Source organism: Xenopus tropicalis, chromosome 2, assembly GCF_000004195.4.
Source record: "Xenopus tropicalis strain Nigerian chromosome 2, UCB_Xtro_10.0, whole genome shotgun sequence".
In the NCBI taxonomy this organism is placed as follows: Eukaryota; Metazoa; Chordata; class Amphibia; order Anura; family Pipidae; genus Xenopus; species Xenopus tropicalis.
Window position 1 is genome coordinate 32,593,742 of NC_030678.2, and position 16,276 is coordinate 32,610,017.

At 40.0% G+C, this 16,276-nt stretch overlaps 1 protein-coding gene across 1 annotated transcript; it reads left to right on the forward strand.

Moving 5' to 3' along the window:
• Nucleotides 1–8,200: 8,200 nt before the first annotated feature.
• On the forward strand, nt 8,201–15,454 carry LOC100496364 (coronin-6). Its single transcript, XM_004919204.4, has 5 exons — nt 8,201–9,658; nt 10,156–10,301; nt 12,302–12,359; nt 13,160–13,390; nt 14,233–15,454. Exons 1-5 carry the CDS (start codon nt 9,587–9,589, stop codon nt 14,353–14,355), a joined length of 630 nt encoding a protein of 209 aa, XP_004919261.2. The 5' UTR covers nt 8,201–9,586; the 3' UTR covers nt 14,356–15,454.
• Nucleotides 15,455–16,276: the final 822 nt, after the last annotated feature.

The following is a 16,276-nucleotide window of genomic DNA, read 5'->3' on the forward strand; positions in this document are numbered from 1 at the left end:
AGATAAGTTCTGTAGAATACAATGGTGTTTTATCTGTTATCTGCTATGTGCCTGTGCCTTTTCTCCTTTGAATGGCTGCCTCCATGGCTACATAGCAGCTTATTTATATAAATTATAGTAGGCTTTCTGAAGTAAACAGACAACTTTTACCAGTGCAGGGCAGCAGCACATTATATTTTAGTTACTTTTATACACTTTAATTTTTTGGTGTTACTGTTCCTTTAATGATCCAAAACAGTATAAAAGTTAGTATAGTATAAAAATAGTAATTAACTAAAAACATTTAGGCAAAATAATAGTTTTAGGAAAACCTGAAGAAGAAAAATTAAGGCAAAGTTGAAGGATTTGCTCTATTTACTTTTCCCAAAGTTCTTACAATCTAATCTGGGAAAGGTAAGATAATTGATAAGATCATATTTATGTTACTTACCAGTCGTCGGTGTCCGGATATCTTCTGATATAGTGATGTTCTGCAAGGAAACACATTGCCATTAAACACTGAGCTTACTGAGGGAACCAGTCACATATAAGAACCCAGCACAGAGGCCTTTGCCAAATGGCCATGTTTCTGCTTTTCCCAATAAATTTTCAGTTAAATGAAACCACAGGCTGCTCTATCATATACTCGTGTCATGACCACCCTCCATCCCATATGGTCCCCTGGTAATTATACCACTGTACCCACTATTTTATACACCCGGTCATCCCACTGTTTGCCAGAGAGTCCTAATGAGCAGCCCTCAAACTGGACAGGTCTTACTAAAAACTGGGTGGGCTCTATACAGATAAAGGGCGTGGCTAAGCATAATAAAATGTGGCTTAAAGTTCAGCAGAAGAGAAGTTCTGAATGTTTACAAGGGAATGCTGGGAGTGACACCTTTATATTTCTGGGGTCAAAAACATAAAGTAATTGATGTTAAGCACAATACTTACCATAGTAGCCAAGAAAGGCCTCGTCGATGGTCTGCAGCTTAATATAGTCCTCCAGGACTGTGAAAAGCACCTGTAGGTAAAAGAACGTTAGGCACTCATTACTCAATGGATCTATATGCTGCCAGGGAAGAGGCTAAATTTGAGAGACAGTGTATGTAGAAAGAAGTGGTCAAAATGGTCTCAAAGAAAAGAAAACCCTTTAAAGTACCCTGTGTGCCATTACCATTAAATTGAAGGACATACAGTATCTGCAGAGAGGCAAGCAATATGGCAGCTCCCACCTTTATGTGTAACAAAAAATATGTGAAGCGTCAGATTGTGTATAATGAGACCAAGCACTCAAGGAAAATAAATAAGAGAGAAAGAGCACTTTAGATGAGAGCCGAGTTTTACTTTCCCTTTATTTGTAATATGAGAATAAAGTGATTCCTTACCTTTACCTCTGGCATTCTGCTGCCTCAAAGTACAGCCACCTAAAGGCAAGTGATACAAAGGGGCATTATATTGGCAGCACAGACACAGGCAGTCTCAGCAATAGGACATGTATGTGTGGTTATAGCTTTCTATTCCCAGTCACATATCAGTATCAGACAGTATTCTGGGCAGACTCGCTACATAAATGGTTAAAGCCCCCATGAGATCAGAGAAATTACCTCTTAAAAGAAGTGTGCCAGAAGGTGCGTTGGAACCAGAAGTGCCAGATGTTAAACTCTTCTGGTTCAGATAGTGAGGGGTTCCTCACACCTGAGGGCCGGCACAAGGCCGGGGCACCCAAGGGAGACCCTCAGTAGAAAGTGGCTTTCCCCAAGCTCAGATCAGAATGGAATTGATCGAACTAAAGAGGAAGCCAAAAATCGCTCAGGAATCGCAATTGAAAATCGCAGGTCGCACAAACCACAGCTCACACAGCAGGAACAGCACTATAGCAATCTGTATGGAGAAACCATAGAATATAATATAAAGGCAAGGAAACTTCAGATAATTGGGCTTCAGGCAGGGCCACCAACAGGGCAGTACAAGTCAGGAGTCCCATAGCAGACAAGATATTTAAAGGTATAATTTGTCATGAAAGGGCAGATTGGGGGTGGCAACGCATATGAGTGGCTTTATATTTTCATTGGGACCATATTTGTTGGTAGGGCCCAGCAACCAGGGGGCCCAGGTGACCAGTGGGCTAATGCTAAATTGGTATTATGGGGCCCCATCATTACTGATGGCCTGCCTTCAGGTTTGACCCTGCCCCCAGCCAACCACTCTGGGTCCCCTATGGGGGCCATCCCCACAGCTTAGGAACTAGTTTTAGATTTAACCCCCCCACCTCCAAAACATAGAAGTAGTAAAGCATGCAGTGTTTCCATAGCAAGTGACAAGTGCCAATTGCAGAGGGGCAGAAAGGGCATTTATGAACATAGGTGCTAAATTGCACCAGTGTGGTTACCCATAGCAGTCAATTAGATCTTTGCTTTTATTTTCATGGAGTCCATATGGCTGTATTATTGGGTAACTGTAATGTTAAACATGTATATCTCTCACATTAAACATTATTATTCAATACAGCCCCACCATGTACCCTACTGCCCCCCCAATGACCAAGGCAATTTCATACATTATTATTATCTAACACTGTGTATAAATCAGTCCTAGTGCAATTCTGCTAGAAATAATAGCAGCTTTAGATTACTGCAATTACATTGCCTTAGTACCCCTAAATACATCATAGCAGGGTAGCCATTTGGGGGTACAAGGTGCCCAAATCTAATGGGCCCATCATTTCTAGAAAAAATAATTAAATACTGTCAAGTAGAACACAGGACAACCCAAAATAGTATGGGGGGGAGAGTGTTTTGCTGGTATCCCCCCCCAACTGTCAAATACTTGTTGTGTCCCTCAGCCAGAGCCAGCATTAAAGTCATCTCCAAAGCCCATTTTAGAAGAATTCTGCCCAAATGAACTAAAATCCAACCCCCACTAGTCTCAGGGGTACAGCACTATCACTATAGCCTCTCTTTTTGGAATAAAATAAAGGTTTTTTGGCAAATAATCTCTCTGAAGGGAAGATCACTTACCTCTCACCACAATGCTCACCAACTGAATAACTGCCAAAGTCAGCACTGTGGCAGTTATTCAGTTGGTGACATCACAGACTGAAATGTACCCTGTTCATGAGTGAGGTTTATATGCCATTAGTTTGCCCTTATATGTGCACAACCCAAATAATCTGTGGGTGCACGGTTACAAAAGTGATTTCGGCTTTTGTTTCCTGGCGAATGTTACAAAGTAACTATATTTGCTGCTGGATACAAAGTAACAGTCACATAACAATAAGCCTCTTCCTCGCAGTTTGTGGGACTCCTTCCCTCCCATAATTCATAAAGCTCACTAGGATTATAGGATTATGGTTGATCTATATTGTCCTTTACTGGGTCAATAAATTTGCGACATAAATGGGTTTAATTGCTATAGAGGTTCTGAAGGTTCTTCCCGCAGTTCTAGGGGCCGAGGCTTTGCACTTGTCGTGGTGACTTTCTGTCTAATCTGCTTGCCCTCCCTGTGCGTGACTACGAGGTGTAAAATAGTGAATAGAAAGTACGTTATTTGCAGTTTTTATATTATTATGACTTGAAGTACATTTGCCTTAATAATGCTAATTTCCCTTATTGCTGATTAGCGATAACCCCCGGCAACCAGGTCGTTTCCTGCCCAAAAGCGTAATCACAGCAATTAGATTCAATTTGCACTGTAATCTGTTTATCACTCAGCATGTGACTTAGCTCCGCCATCACTGTCACTTTAAGTGCGCGTTGCACAGAGAGCAAGTGTGTATTATGGTTCCTAGAATATACATATAAATTTTCTGCCACAATAATGTTAAATCAATAACAGAGACAACTATGAGTACAGCCATAGTCTGGAATAGAGCTATTACATAGTACAAAGCTAATTTAACTCAACATAAATGTGAAGGTGACACTGACATTATTTAGTTTAAAGCACTAGGACTCTCTCATCATCGGCCCATTAGCCGCTCTACCTAAAATCTGGAAAAGGAACATAAGAACAATGATCATAATAAAAGCTATTGGTGCTGTACTTTCTACTCATCATTCTTTCTCATTTTCTTTTTACAAATTTTCCAGAATCTTTCTCATCCACCGAGATATACAGAGAAATAAGAGAGAGACTGATTATCAAAACACAAATGTATTTATTTTAGAGAGCCATCAATAAAGTTATAAATACAGGATTCGTGTTGGTTTTTAGATAGATATAGTTTCAAATTACTGCCGGTCATAGGTAATGAGACTTGTGGTGCCTACAGGACCCATCAAACAACAAACCCAACAAACAAGGACTGCTGGGCAGTAAGTTCTCAAAGGTGCCATAAGCCCAAATATTTCATTTTGCATTTTGCTATAACAAAAATAAAAATTCAATTTAAAAAAAAAAAAGCCTGGTTAAGGAAAGCCACTTTGTAACCTGGCAGCCATGTTAAAGTAGCACTCCAAACAGGCTAGCTTGCCTGCTGTCATTTAAGGTGGTTCAACAAATTGTGCTGAGTTCTCAATAATTTATTGGAATCACAATATTAAAATTCAAAAATAACACAACTGGCCAGCTTAATAGATGCAATTCATTACAAATTGACAGTAATAATATTTAGTCATGCACTTTAAAAAGCATAATAGTTGATATATAGTCACTATGTATAAAACATTTTAGATTCGGGGGAATGTGTACTTTCCAAAAATATATGACTTTCTGGGGTGAATGTACTTTTTACTAGCTTTATCCCACATATAATGATGTAAATGTTGATTTTGCAGAAGCTGAAATGACAGAAATGACAGTACATATGGGTATATGTTCACATTGGGGCCCCTACATGCCACATACTTAGGTAAACCTATACATATTGGGCATCAAACTGTTCAGTAGACCTCTGGGGTTTATATTTAGGGTGTTTTGTCTTGGTACCTAATGACCTGTAGAAAATAAGATGCTGCATAGTGGAAGTTTTGAGGTGATTTTTGGAAATGCCATAAAAATCGTCAAACTTAGGAAAGCTTTATGGCTTGGTACTGTGGAGTAGAAAGACATGGGTACCCATTTTAGATTCAGGGGAATGTGTACTTTCCAAAAATATATGACTTTCTGGGGTGAATGTACTTTTTACTAGCATTATCCCACATATAATGATGTAAATGTGTTGATTTTGCAGAAGCTGAAATGATAGATCATATGGGGGTATGTTCCCATTGGGGCCCCTACATGCCACATACTTAGGTAAACCTATACATATTGGGCATCAAACTGTTAAGTGGGCCCCTGGCGTTCATATTTAGGGTGTTTTATCTTGGTACCTAATGCTATGTGGGAGATAAGATGCTGGAAACTGGAAGCTTTGAGTGGATTTTTGGAAATGTTATCAAAATTGCCAACTTTAGGAAAGCTTTGCGGCTTGGTACTGTGGAGTAGAAAGACATGGGTACCCATTTTAGATTCGGGGGAATGTGTACTTTCCAAAAATATATGACTTTCTGGGGTGAATGTACTCTTTACTAGCTTTATCCCACATGTAATGATGTAAATGTTGATTTTGCAGGAGCTGAAATGACAGAAATGACAGTACATATGGGGGTATGTTCACATTGGGGGCCCCTACATGCCACATACTTAGCTAAACCTATACATATTGGGCATCAAACTGTTCAGTGGACCCCTGGCATTCATATCTAGGGTGTTTTATTTGGTTACTTTATGACCTTTAGGAGTTAAGATACTATAGACTGGAAGCTTTGAAGCGATTTTAAAAACAATTCACAAATTTTGATAAAAACCAATAACTTTAGGAAAGCATTGCGACTTAATAGTTTGGAATAGACAGACAGTTCTACCTATTCTGTATTCCCCAGAATCTCTTCTTTCTAAAAATGTAAAATTTTCTGGGATAAACTTTCTGTTAGCGGAATTTTTGGCCTTAAAATCTAAAGTATGCAGCTTTCTGGAGCAGTGCTTTGGGAATTTGGTAATGTACTGCTGGGAGTTTTTGACCTATACAAGTGAGAAATCTCCATAAAACTATATATATTTGGTATTGGCACGTTCAGGAGACATGGGACTTTCCAAATCAGGTGTATTTTCATGCATAAAATAATTTTTGTTTCTGGTATGTGTGTTTATATTATGGAAAATATAATTTTTTTTTTCATTTTTTTTCATTTTTTAGACATTTAGAAGCCTATCTTACAAAATATCTTGTTACAAAATTGGAATTACACAAAAATTCTACCATATTTTAAAAGCTTAGGTTGTCCTGAAAAAAACAATATATTGTTTTCCTGGGTAAACTAAAAGTTCCCCCAAGGAAAGGCCCCTAAAGTGAAACAGTGCAAAATGTTCAAAAACAGTAGAAGGCAGTAGAAGTTCCGCTTTGTTCAAAACGGCTGGCAGTGAAAGGGTTAACATACTTAGTTGTTTGATGATCTATTATTACATTTTGTGAGGGGTATGAGAATGTCCAAGTTGCCTGGATTGCCCTGGCCACTGGTAATCTTATTTTTTTTTCAATGGTTTCATTGTTAAAGGGAAAGTATTTTGCTTTTGCCTTAAATAAACAGTACAAGGTAGTTTTCCTTGTAAGCCTCTTTCTAAAAAAGTTGGGACACTTTATAAAATATAACTAAAAAGAATATGGGATGATTTGCAAATCTTTTAAACGCTATATTTGACTGCAAATCGGACAAAGGTAACATTTTAAATGTTGAAATTGAGAAATTTGTTGCATGTTTTTTTAAAAAGTTGGGACGGGGCAACAGAAAACTGGAAAAGTTGTGTAATGCAAAAAAAAAAAAACCCTGTTGGAACATCTCACCCACTGGCAACAGTAACATTAATCAGTAACATGATTGGGTATAAAAAGAGCAGATCCCAGAGAAGTTGGGCCTCTCAGAAGTAAAGATGGGAGGGGTACCCCGCTCTGTGGAACACTGCCCAGCCAAATATTGCACTGATTTAAGAATAACGTTCCTTAATGAAAAATTGTGAAGAATTTGGGACCTACAGTACATAATGTCATCAAAAGATTCAGCAAATCCAGAGAAATCTCTGTACACAAGGGACACGATTCTGTAGTGGAAATGACTGCATGGGCTCAGGAATACATCCCAAAACCACTAGGCACAGTTGTCGCAGTATCTACAAATGGAAACAAAAACTCGTCAGTGCAATGAAACCAAACTTGTCAATGAAACCAAATATAAATGTGATGCAGAACCCCACCGCCTTCTTTGGGTCAAGCTCATTTAAGTTGGACTGAGGTGAAGTGGAAAACTGTCCTGTGGTCTGACCAATCAAAAGTTGACATTCTTTTTGGAAATCATGGATACCGCATCACTTTACACTAAAGAGGACAAAGTGCACAGTGTAAAAGCCAGCATCCATTATGGTATGGGGGTGCATTAGCGCTCATGGCTTGGGGAGCTTGCACATCTGGGAAGGCACCATCAATGCTAAACGATATATAGTGATAACATTTTTCAGGGACTTATTTCAGCAAGGCAATGACAACCTGCATTCTGCATGTATTACAGCAGCATGACTCCGTAGTAAAAAAGTCCGGGTGCTAAACTGCCCGCAGTTCTGACCTGTCACCCATTGAAAACATTTGGCACATTAGGGAAGGGAAATACTACAAAGAAAACCCCAAAAATGTAAAAAATAAGGCAAGAATGGGACAACATTTCACTTTTAAAAGTGAAAAAAGTGTGTTAAAAGGAAAGGAGATACAACACAGTGGGAAACATGCTCAGCATGGCATCAAATTAAAAATAAGCAGATTTATCAGAAAGCAATAACATTTCTCATATGACTATAAAGATTTTCATTCAACCAGGTCATAGTAAATCTAGAATACGTAAATCTACAGCAACAGGACTTGCCCAGCAAGCTCTAGATTTACTTATACTAAATATAACATTTTTCAGTTTCAGCATTTGATATATTTCTCTTTGTACTCTTTGCAATTAAATATGGGCTTAAAATGATTTGCAATTCAATTTAGCACACACTACAAGGCTACTCATGGATCACATTGGTAGTGTGAAGCCATCAGTTGGTTTCCCTCAACACCTGAATTCATCTGTTCAGCAGCAGTGCTCACTATTCCTACTGTACAGGTAATGGGTGTTCTGATTGCTGTTCCTCCCTGTGGAACTCTTCTGAATGCCACTTCACATCCACCTAAAGGAACAATGCACTGCTTAGAGCAGACGTTGGTGCAGGTAGGGAGGGTATTACCCAGGGTGTGGATTTTCACTTCATCGTGCCCCTTTGTACTAATACTGCCCTGGAGTTGTGACTGACATTGTTGGCTGCAGAAGACAGACTCTGCCCCTTATTCTGCTGGAACCAATAGTTCAGGCCATAGCAATGACACAACCTAGTTTTTCTTGAATCATCCACTCATATAAAATGAAAGAACAGAACGGGGACATTTACTTTAGAGACAGAAATAGCAAACACTGTATAAACAAGATAAATTCAGCCTTCAAAAGGAAGTATATTCATATATATAACCTTGCTTAATATGAGCAAAATAAATGTGTGCTGGGAATGTCTTCTGCCTTTTCTTTAACTTTTAACAGATTGTTATTTTCCTATGTTTTTACTTTTATAAAGCTTTAATGGAAAATTGAACACCCCCCTCTGTCCCCTATAAAAGGGTTATTTATTCAAATGTAGAAAATGAGTACTCTATTAGCAAACCTGTCTATTCCCCAGCTGGGACCTTTATTAGGCTATGAGGAGCAGTTCATTATACAGAGGGCTTATCTATGGACTGTTTATTTATTAATTTATTTTACTATTCAACTGTGACACCGCAGAACAGGAACATTTTATTGTTTAATGCAAGAAATGACAAAAACAATACACATCACTTTATTAAAACAATAGGCAACATGTATGTTCAGCACAATCCCTAGTCATTGAACTGATGGTGAAAAGATTTCCTCTACAGTTAACATTATTATAACATGCGCTGTTGGCTGCCGGGCTGACTTGCAATAATGGGTTTAGCTTTTCCCATGTTGCAGTGCTGCTGTAATGTCTGTGGGTGCCAGCGCAGTCAATGTGATGCATTTGCCTATTCAAAGATTAGTAACTCCTCATACCATCCACAAGTGAGACCTAGGGAAACATGAGCTCATATAAAGAGCCAGGAAGCATTCTCTAATATCAAAAAAAATCAATAAGAATGTAACTGGTGAAATTATTAAAAGGAGTTCCAGATGAACAAAAAAACAACACATACTTTTTAGCTGTGTTGAAAATCAACCGAGTAGCTTATCAGTATGACTAAAAAAGTTATTAACAACAGTTGTCCTACAAAAGATGGAGGGAAACAAGTTGGACAACTCCCTGCACTAACCTTAATGCCAAATGAGAGAGGTTTAATTGGACAGGGAATTAAGGCAGGACCATTCAATTAGAAGATCGCATGGATGTAGCATGTAGGGTGCTCAGCCATGTTGCACAGGTGTATTCTGTGCAACGATAACCCGTGTGTCATTTCTGGAAGTGATGCTTTGCTCTAAATCATCTTTTATTATTCTGCAAATAGAGTAACTTTGATGAACCCATTGCCTTGCAAGAAATGGACACAAGTAATGGAGTGTTGCTTCCTTTCTATGACTCTGACTCCAACGTTGTCTACCTCTGTGGAAAGGTAAGTCTGCTCCTCTGCTTATGGGTTTAGAAATAAAATTTGAAATTATAAACAGAAGTAATGATTTTTATTAGTGTACAGGTATGGGCTCTGTTATGCAGAAACCCATTATCCAGAAAGCTTGGAATTCTAGGAAGGCCATCTCCCACAGGTTGCTGGTGATGTGGCTTCACCTCAGTCTCCAGTGCAGTCTGTCAGACTGTCCAAGTTAGTTACAGACTATAGTGCTTAAGTGTAAATCAATACCATAGCCCTCCCAGCAGGAAAAATGATTTATTTATTGGCAGCAAATCTCTAGGCCTTGCACCCCCTAGATAGCAAGCAGATGACCCACCTCTGAATAGATATTCCTAGAACATACTTTGTGCTGGTTGTTTTCTTAATCATTACCAGTAACAGAAAGGCTACTAAAGAGTTCTGTATCTGAAAATGCACCTTTTAAATGTTTGTGAATATTCATTTATTCCTCATTTTGACAATTAACCTGCTTTTTCCAGGGTGACAGCAGTATACGTTACTTTGAGATAACAGCCGAGGCCCCGTTTGTTCACTACCTAAGCACTTACAGCAGTAAGGAGCCTCAAAGAGGAATGGGATTCATGCCAAAGAGGGGTTTGGATGTCAGTAAATGTGAAATAGCCAGGTGAGTTATATCCCTTACAGCTTATACTCCCTTGAATTGCACCAAAATTGCAGTGCGATGGCTCCACAAACTCAGGCCACACATATAGGAAAACGGATTAGGCATGGATTTTGGAATATATACCAGCATTATTATTATGGACTGCTCTCATTCCATCAGCATGAGGCCACTGAGAACTCCCTTAATAGGCACAAATGCAGTAATGTGAGTCTAGTTGTGTAGCGCCACACCCCAGTATCCAGTGCCTGGGGGGCATCACTATGTACAGTAATTGCAAGTTTGGTAAGTGAGGAGCCTCATACAGCAAGTTAAAAAAGTTGTGCTCAAACTATTTATTCTCAGCTACAGGAAGTGACCAACAAACTATTTGCCGGTCACTTTCTGTGGCCAAAAAGCACCTGTAGGGAATGCAAAGCACTTAACTATACCCTACTGCATAAGTGAAACATATGTCCTGTAGCAGGGATGTGTTATTGATGTGTTATTGAGCCAGAGTAATGATGGAAGATGAGTCCTTTATAAAAAGTAAGGGATCCCAAAGTTTAGCCTCTTTAGGGCTCTGGTACACGGGGAGATTAGTCGCCCGCGGCAAAACTCCCTGCTCGCGGGCGACTAATCTCCCCGAGTTGCCTTCCCCCTGCCATCCCACCGGCGAACATGTAAGTCGCCGGCAGGATGGCAGACGCGGCGGCGCAATTCGCCAAAAAAGACTCGCGAGGCTTTTTCGGCGATTTCCCGAAATCGCCCCGCCGCGTCTGCCATCCCGCCGGCGAGTTACATGTTCGCCGGTGGGATGGCAGGGGGAAGGCAACTCGGGGAGATTAGTCGCCCGCGAGCAGGGAGTTTTGCCGCGGGCGACTAATCTCCCCGTGTACCAGAGCCCTTAGACTGGATGTTGGTAGGCCTCAGTAAGGAGATAACAGGACCCTAGAGGGACTCGTTGAGCTTGGAAATTCCTTCCTCAGCAAGCCTAGTTATGGTGCAAATATGAAACTGCAAAGCACTACCCCATTTGTCAATAGTACTATACACCCTCTGCTTACTTTTTAGCTCCTTGCTGACCACTTGCACATAAACAATAGTATTATTTGGAATTGTACACAGAGGATTTGAGAAATATGCCAAGGTTACAGTGGCAGATGCAATTGGGAAATTAGGAAAAGTAATAAGAAAATCTTTTGTCAAAGGAGAGGTGGATGTGCAGTGAGTTCCTGCCACAATGACAAAAAAAGCAGATGAAGCAGCCAGAAACGCAGCCTTAAGGTGGCCACACACGTGGTGATCTGCCCCGCCACTAACCTTCAGGGCTGAAACGGCAGATAAGGAGGTAGAAAAAATAGGATTTCTACCTCCTTCTGCCGATTGAGCCCTGACGGCAGATTTTGCTCAGGCGCCTTCTATGGCGCCGATCAAAATCTTTTGACCTGGCCGATTGGCGAGTCGACCGATATCAGCAGCCTCCTGCGATACCGGTTGACTCGCCGACTTGCCATACATGCACCGAATATCGGACGAAACGAGGTTTCGTACGATATTATCGGTGCGTGTATGGCCAGCTTAACTCACAAGATCTTACAAGGGAATTAAGGTTTTCTGATACACTGAAGGCACCATGTGGACCAGTAGCAGGGTTTAACACTTCTTTATACAAACTTATATTGTCTACAAATAAAGATTGCTTTCAATGTGGATCCTGTTTTGTTTTAGGGCGAGGTTTAGAACAGAGCCCGCTGGGGTAAAATCAAGGAGATTTGCTTGAGAGACGCACTGTGTGTGTAGATGAAAGATCAATCAGACAGTGAAACATGTACAGTAGTGTTTTACTTTTAATGGATGAATTTAAAGTGGCATTAAAAAAAAAAAATCTCCAAATTCAAGTTTCCCTCTGCACAGGGCCAATAAGTGTACGGAAATGACAAACTCAGTTTCACGAGACCGATATAATCAGCAATGCCTTCCTTGCTATACACTTGGTAATAAAGTCAGTTTGATTTCTGCAGGTTTTTCAAGCTACATGAAAGGAAATGTGAGCCGATTGTCATGACCGTGCCACGAAAGGTACAGGCTGAATGTCCCTCATGTCTTATAACTGCAAACTCTCCTCTCCCTACAGCCTCAGCGCTTGCTTTCCTCTCCCCCCTTGCCAAATGTACAGGTACTAGCAATTGTGCCACAATGGAATTATATTTGCACTTTGGGTCTTCACAGAAGGAAAATGTCCGTGTCTAATACAGTCCTGGCATTAGAACTCACTTAAGGGTCCAGTATATGATTTTACATTAAATCTGTGTGAGGTCCCCAGTGAGTGCTCTGCCAGACTAGTCACCTGTTATCACTTACCCTTAATATACCACCTTATACCCACTACCCACACCACCCTACCATCTCACCTTACTTGGCTGGGTAATAGCGACCAACTGAGTTGGTGTATCAGCCTCACTACACACTCGGTTGTGGTTTCTTCATATAATGTATACTCACCTCTATAGGCAATGTCAGCGATTTGGCTCTGCCTTAACTGTCAGTTTTAATATTTTTATATTTGTTTAGTTAAGCACTTTTTTAGTTCTTTTATTTTTAAACTGGTATTACAATAAAAGTTAAGTTTTAATTTTGGAACTGGATTTCAGATGTTCCGGAAGGGAAGGTGCAATATATGTAGTCAGACTTTTTCTTTTGTACCAAGTAAGTCTCTGTACCTGACCCTGCACACCTTCCTATGGCTTGTTGATTAATGGGGGTGCTCCCTTAATATTAATTGCTTTACTGCAAATATATCTCTACAACCCCTTCCCCTTTGCTGTGTGCCTCTGTATGCTTATTGCTCTTTTAATGGTTTTGTGCTCTCGTTCCTACAGTCAGACCTCTTCCAGGATGATTTGTATCCAGACACACCCGGACCTGAACCGGCACTTGAGGCTGAGGAATGGTTTTCAGGACAAGACGCAGATCCTATTCTTGTATCTCTTAGGGACGGTTATACCCCCTTAAAGAACAGGGAGTTGAAAGTCAACAAGAAAAACATTCTAGATAACAAGCCTCCAACTGGACCACGAAGAAGTTACTCATCTTGCGATGCTGGCTTTTCTGTAAGTCTGCAGTGTGTGTAATCCAGCAGTGTCATCCTCCTTTTATTATTCATAAAATATTCTGTCATACAAAATAAAGAGATATTTGTTTAATGGGGCATTAAAATTTGTTTAATGGCGCCTCTAAACACAATTGGCTCTGTTCAATGGGGCCTTACAAAGAGAATGGGCAGTGGTTTATCTAGACAGAGACAAGAGTTCCTCTGCACGCACCCATTATCAATATATATAGGGTATTAAGACATTCTGTGCATTAAGCTACCAAGAAATGCCCTCCCCTTTAAGCAAAAGAGGGATTGTTTGTCCATATATTACAATATACTTTAACCTGACCAACTACATCAGCCATCCCTGGTCTGGCCAGTCCTATACTCACTTTTATCTGATTCATTAAGAATCCTATTGCTTCATTACACATTTTGCACATGGACTGAGTTTTACCTGCAACTTACATGCTTTCTGGGTTACATAGGGATTTCTTTGTAGCTGAAAGCACAGAATGTGATAATGTCCTATATATATTGATAATGAGTGCTGAGGCCCTCTTGTCTCTGTCTAATTTAGAGGTGTGCACAACTTTCCCTTTTTTGCTATAGAAACTGGTTTATAGTCCATGCCAGGCTATATGATCCCAAACCTGCTGTAGATCTGTAGCATTATCTCAACCTAAACTTGCCAGGTTCACATGAATAAGCATTGCAGTTTTGCTATACATTCCTACATGGTTCAGTCTGTAAAAGTAAAGAGGGCACTTTATAGTTATAAAAACGAAAGAAGTAACTTAAGTAGCTTTAAATACATACATGTTCTATTCACTAAATTCTGTGTTACTCCTTTGACAGCGTGTTTCCCTTGAGGATCTAGTAGAAGAAATCAAGAGCTTGAGAGCCACAGTTGAGTCCCAGGAGAAACGTATCTCCGACCTAGAAAACCTGCTGCTTGAACTTTCCAATGGCACAGCTTGAGGCAAAAAAGCCTAAGGTCAGCCCAGCTGGTTCAGAATGCACTAGAAGAAACCTCTTGTCCTCCCCTCCTAAGAAGTACACCCTGATCATGCTCTCCAGGGGGGTAGGAGCCATTACAGGGACTCCAAAAGGACATCCCCAACTAATACTCTTGCTCCAAAGCAGCTTCATTGTAGATGTGCCTCCAGGGGCCTTTGCTTGGGGCTACCTTTTATCCAAAGGGACAAAATGACAGAAGAAAAGTTTAAAAGCACTAAAGCATTTATCTGCAGCATCCACACGACGAGAGGCCAGTGCTTTGCATGATGGAGGGGAGACTGAGCAGTCTGGACTGAGCAAAACTAAAACCACATTTGTATGCAAGCCCCCACCACCAAGCCATGTTTCTTGGACCTAGTAGTGACACTGTATTAGAAGCACATACAGTTCTATTTTTTTTCCTTGCTGGTCTTATTCCGTTTTTCTTATTTAAGTTAGCGCTGCTGTATAATCACACGTATGAACAATGAAAGGGCACAGGAGATTGACTGAGGGGGTTACAGTTTTATTGTTAGCCAATACCCAAAGGTTTGTAGGTTTTTATGGCTGTATGGTGTCTTTATACAGCAGTATAATGTATCCAGATGTTTGTGCATTGGAATTATAAAGCTGCCTATCTATGCAGGCTGCCAGTTAGCAATTTCTTTTTGCATTGCTGCACAGATTAATGCGGGTCCGGCTGCAGAGTGTCTAAACTGATTTGCTGTGCATTATTTATGGAGGTTGTGGAACGTGGAGCCAAATCCTTACTACTCACTTCATCCTTAGAATAATAACAGTTAAAAAAATTGCTGAAGTTTGTGCCTATTCTAGTAACCCATAGCAACCACTCAGCAGGCCAGTATATGGTGACTGGTTGCTATGGGACACTAGAATAAGAGCAAACCTGGCACAGCTGTTGTATTAACCTTCAAATATTAATTGCAGTAGTGCTTCAGAAATTGTTGTTCCGTTGCTTTGCACAATTACAGATGTCTAGGTACAGGGACAGGCTACTGTATGAAGAGCTACAGCTTAAAGGGATACTTTCATCAGAATAAACCATCTTTATATAATATTACACATTGTGTTCATCATGTTAAGTAGTTCTGGAAATGATTTACTTTGGAGAGAGTCCCTTTTTGTGCTTCCTTGGTACTTATGTGACTCTCTTTTACTATAAAAAACACAACAGTCCTGTCTTGCTTTATGGCAGGGATTCTAGCTATACATACAGGATCACAGCAGTTCCACAGCAGTCTCACAATTTCCCTTTACTGCACTGCTGCCTGGGAAGAACTTTGTAATTTAGCTGACAGTAGAAGGGACAAGCTGAGGCCCAAGAAAGAAACCATATTTAACATTTATATCAAATATAAATCTCTAATATAAAAGAAAAATAAGTTGGCTTAATTAAAGCTTGTGAGAGTATAGGATGGAATTATAAGGCATATTTATATGATGACACTATTCCTTTAAAAGCTAATTCTCTTTTTCTGCACTTTTATATGGAAGGAAGGTGAGTACAGGAGCCACTACATTGGACATTTTCCCTTAAAATTTACAGTGGAGGAAATATGTATCATATATAGTACAAGCCACATTCATTCTGCTTATAGAAATGTTGAGATTAATAATATTGCTCTATATATGTACATTTATGCACCCATATGTGCCGCTAAAGCGCAGAGAAGTAATTCTCATCAGTGAGTGCAAGAGTCCCACAATGGGATAATAAACACCACACACAGACTAGGCGTGTTTGTCATTTCAATGTCACTTTTTTGCAGATTTTTGCACAAATGTTACCACTATGTAATATGTATCTAATTACAACTAGGCAGCCGCGTCCCAGCAGAGATCATGGGTAGGAATTTTTTGGCTGTGACAATATTATGCAATA

Excerpts from the sequence above, each read along its gene's own strand:
- LOC100496364 (XM_004919204.4), top strand. The coding sequence starts at position 9,587 with ATGGACACAAGTAATGGAGTGTTGCTTCCTTTCTATGACTCTGACTCC. Across the intron at positions 10,302-12,301 it reads AGTAAATGTGAAATAGCCAG|GTTTTTCAAGCTACATGAAA; the intron begins GTGAGTTATATC and ends TGATTTCTGCAG. Across the intron at positions 13,391-14,232 it reads CTTGCGATGCTGGCTTTTCT|CGTGTTTCCCTTGAGGATCT; the intron begins GTAAGTCTGCAG and ends CTCCTTTGACAG.